The following is a 4,351-nucleotide window of genomic DNA, read 5'->3' on the forward strand; positions in this document are numbered from 1 at the left end:
ATCCCCGTGGAGACGATTTACTTATCATTATATTACTTGTGTGATTACGTACACTTGCGTATTTAAAATCAAATATTAAATTTATCACAACACCCAGTCCCAAAGTCTTAAACATGTTATCCCCGCATTTGGCTGGCAGTAAAACCTCATATAGATCTAATAAAGACTTGTTTTGCTCTACTTGTCAATTTGGCAAAAGCCATGTTCTTCCTTTGCAACTGTCAAAACATAAGAGCACTAAGCCATTGCAATTAGTCTATTCTGACTTATGGGGACCAGCACCCATTGCATCAAATGATGGCTATAAATACTATATTCAATTCCTAGATGATTATACTAGGTATACCTGGATATATCCTCTCACAACTAAATCTGAAGCACTGTCTTTATTCAAGTTGTTTAAAATACATGTTGAAAAACAATTTGGTGTGCCTATAAGAATGTTTCAAAGTGATTGGGGTGGAGATTTTAGAACCTTCTCATCATTTCTAGCTGAACATGGCATTACCTTTCGAAAACCATGTCCACATATCCATCAACAAAATGGCCGGGTAGAACGAAAACATCAACATATTGTAGAGTCTGGTCTAACTCTACTTGCACAAGCTTCAACGCCCTTAAATTTCTAGTGGGAGGCATTTCACACTTCTGTTTATTTGATAAATAGACTTTCCACTCCAACATTAAAAGGCCAATCACCTTACTCAAAATTATTTCATGAGGAACCTGACTAATTTTCTAAAAGTTTTGGAACATCGTGTTATCCACACCTACGACCATATAATAGACACAAACTACAATTTAGATCTTATATGTGTCTGTTTATTGGTTATAGTTCCAAACATAAGGGCTATAAGTGGCTACACTCCTTTGGCCGAATTTACATCACTAGGAATTGTATATTTGATGAACACACTTTTCCATAAATTCAATTGTTTCCTCATGAGTCATCACAAAGTGAGTCAGACCATACTTCTCTTAGTCCATCTCTTAAATTTACATTGCCATCTGTCCACAAAAATTGGCCAGCTCCACCTTGTATCACCATCTCAGAGTCCATCTCAATTACTCCACATGTTTCTACATCAGCAACATCTTCTCATGATCCTCAAATACAACACTCATCACCACATGTAGCTTCACCAAGTGCTTCTTTTTCACCACATGTCAATTCACAAAGTGCCTCATCACAACTTTCTCCTACAAAATTGCACCTGCTTTGATGTCTTCCACAAGCACAATGCCATCATCCATACAAGGTACTCACACCAAGGAGCCTTCTATGTATCCATCTAATATTCTGTCTCATTACAGACATGCACCAACTTCAACTCATCATATGAAAACCAGAATAAAAGCTGGTGTTGCTAAGCTAAAGGCATCGATTAGCTCTAAACACCCTTTATCAATTGAAACAGGTCCGCCAGAGCCTTCTACTGTACGACAAGCTCTTCAAACTCCTACTTGGAGACAAGCTATGAGCAATGAATATGAGGCACCCATGAAAAATGGTACATGGTCTTTTTTCCCTCCTCCTTCCAATCATACTACAGTAGGGAATAAATGGGTTTTTAAGACCAAATATAATCCAGATTGTACCATCAACAAGCACAAAGCTTGTCTTGTTGCAAAGGGATTTCACCAAACCCCAGGAGTGGACTTTTATGAGACTTGCAGCCCTATTATTAAACCGGCTACTATACGAATTTTCTTGACTACCGCTGTTCACTTTGGCTAGGATATTCAACAACTAGATGTTAACAATGCATTCTTGAATAGCCTCTTGCAAGAGACAATTTACATGGTTCAACCCAAGGGGTTTGTTAGTTCAACACATCCCAATTATGTATGCAAGCTATACAAGGCTATCTATGGTCTCAAACAAGCACCACACGCTTGGTTTGATCGCCTCAAAATAGCTCTTTTAAATGGGGATTCACCAACTCCGAGGCTGATGTTACTCTTTTCATCTACAATCGGGATTCTCATCTGTTGTTCTTGTTGGTTTATGTTGAAGATCTCTTTATTACTAGCACAAGCTCCAATTTAATTCAGCAGCTAGTTACTGACTTACATGGTGCCTTTTCTCTCAAACAACTTGGCTCTATACATTATTCCCTTGGTATTGAAGCTTTTCGGGATCCAACTGGTCTTTTTTTATCTCAGTCCAAATACATTTCAGATCTCCTTTCTAAGGTCAACATGTCAGGAGCTAAGGGAATTTCTACTCCTGCTGTACCACGGAAGACCTTGTCTCGGAGTGAGGGGGAACCAATGGATGATCCCGACACTTATCGGAGCACTATAGGTGTAACGACCCAAAATTGCTAATAAGGCTTAAGGGCCTTGATTAGCATGTCGGGAGGGCATAATTGGTTTATGTGTGATTTAAATTATTAAATGCATGATTATGTTATAAGCACAATTATATGATTATATGGATATGTGAAATGCATGTTTATGAGTATTAGATATGCATGTGGGCCCTATTTAGCTTATAGGGGAATATTTGTAATTTTGGCCGTTGAGAGCATAAATGTGATTATTTGTGGTAAATTGGTGAGACCACATTATTATGTGGATGTATTTGCAGCTTATGGCTCGAGATGATCCTAGTGAGCGGTTTGGCGAAATAGTCACAGCGGGGATTTATACTCGGCTAGGGGAGCCTGGGGGTATTTCTGGGAATTCGGGAAATATATTGGAGATTTTTAGACATTGGGGAAAAATAATTGGTGATTAATTAGATGACGAGATTTAAGTGGTAAATATTAGGGACACTCGAAGAATTAGCGGGAATTGGGAGCAAATGACCAAAATACCCTTAGATTGATTAAAAGGCTTAGTTTTTAATTGGGAGGGTAGAAGATTCTTTTGGCTATTAGTAAAGATAACTGATATAATATGTTTCCCTTAGACTATAGTAGAAAGAAGTAGAAGCACTGAAGGAATGAAAGAAAAATAGAGAACACTCAGCTCCCTCTTTCCCCTTTCTCACGATTTCTTTCTCTCTCACTCTCCCTTGAGAATTTTGAAACTGAGAACTCAAGATGAATTCTGGGCTAGGTTTTGAGGCTTTGATCCTTGGAGTAGCTAAGGAGTTTAGCTGGAATTAGCTTCCAAATTAAGGTAAGTTTTAAGGTTTTATCTGAGTTTGCTGAGCTTTGTTGAGAATGATTTCTGAGTTTGGTTTTGGATTGAAGTTTAAGGATTTAAACTTAGGAATTGGAGGAATCAAAGCTGGGAGGAACATTGAAGACAACCTAGGGTCAGATTCATTCATCAGAGGTAACAATTTCAGACCTTGATTATCTGGGTTTTTTGGTTTTAGATGGTGTTCTTGAGCTTCAGAGCTCAAGTTTCTTTTTTTTTTTGTGTTTGATGAAGTTGTTAGCCAAGTTTTGGTGTTATGTGGGTGTGTTGGTTGAGCTATAGTGATTTGTAGGTTCACTTTTGAGTTTAGTTGAGGTTTGGAATGGGTTTTTGGAGCTTTGGCTTGGGAAAGTTCGATGGGAAAAACCCAGAATTTTGCATGTTCGGGTTGCAACACTGTAGCACTAGGCTGGGAACGCTACAGTGCTAGGCTGTGTTCCTGGGGGGCTAGGTTTCTATCTATAGCACAATAGCGCCCTCTTGTAGCGCTACCTTGCCTCCAGAACTTGGTTTTTGGGCACTTTTTAGGGTTTTGGCTTGAGGGCTCGGGGGACGATTTCACCACTTCGTTTGGTGGAATTAGAGGTCCCGAGAGCGTGAGTTTGGTCCCAGGATTGTCCTTTAGAATTCAAACTTATCGAAGTACCATTTTACGGGTTGTGACTAGGTGTACGCTAGGGCTCAGAACGGGATCGTGCTCGACGGTCGTCTCTAATAACTAAAGCACTCGGAATTAAAGGTACGAAAACTGCACCCTTTTGTGTGGCTGTGATGGGACTAAGGGCTCCCTATATCTATATACAATTGTTGTATGAATATGATGTGCCATGTGAGCATGAAATAAATGGCCTAAGAGTGCCGAAACTGATATTTGCGCACAGGACGCGGCTCGGCCATTGGTAGCTGAGGACAGCTTAATAATCACTGAGCTCAGTTTAAGCGGGCCGGTGTCAGTGGGTTAAACACTGTGCTCAGCCTAAGTGAGCTGGAGACAGTGGGTTAAATAGAGGGTGCAGCCTAAGGACATCGACCCTGAGTATTGTATGATGAATATTGATATGTTATTATTATTGTTTGTTGATTATAACTTGTTTAATACTGAGATGAATGGCTTATGAATAATTGTTTGACCTCTCTGAGTAGATGACTGTTTTGGCATGATGAATACCTAGTTAACAACTTTATGGATTATTTGTTT

At 39.4% G+C, this 4,351-nt stretch overlaps 1 protein-coding gene across 1 annotated transcript; it reads left to right on the top strand.

The window, feature by feature from the left end:
- The first annotated feature begins 1,240 nt into the window (after positions 1-1,240).
- Positions 1,241-1,738, top strand: LOC133832453 (uncharacterized mitochondrial protein AtMg00820-like). The gene has a single exon (XM_062262794.1). The coding sequence runs from the start codon at positions 1,241-1,243 to the stop codon at positions 1,736-1,738; it is 498 nt and encodes a 165-aa protein (XP_062118778.1).
- Positions 1,739-4,351: the final 2,613 nt, after the last annotated feature.

Source organism: Humulus lupulus, chromosome 4 (genome assembly GCF_963169125.1).
Source record: "Humulus lupulus chromosome 4, drHumLupu1.1, whole genome shotgun sequence".
NCBI classification, from domain to species: Eukaryota; Viridiplantae; Streptophyta; class Magnoliopsida; order Rosales; family Cannabaceae; genus Humulus; species Humulus lupulus.

Bases quoted from the DNA above. Each gene is read 5' to 3' on its own strand.
- LOC133832453 (XM_062262794.1), top strand. From the start codon at position 1,241: ATGCCATCATCCATACAAGGTACTCACACCAAGGAGCCTTCTATGTAT.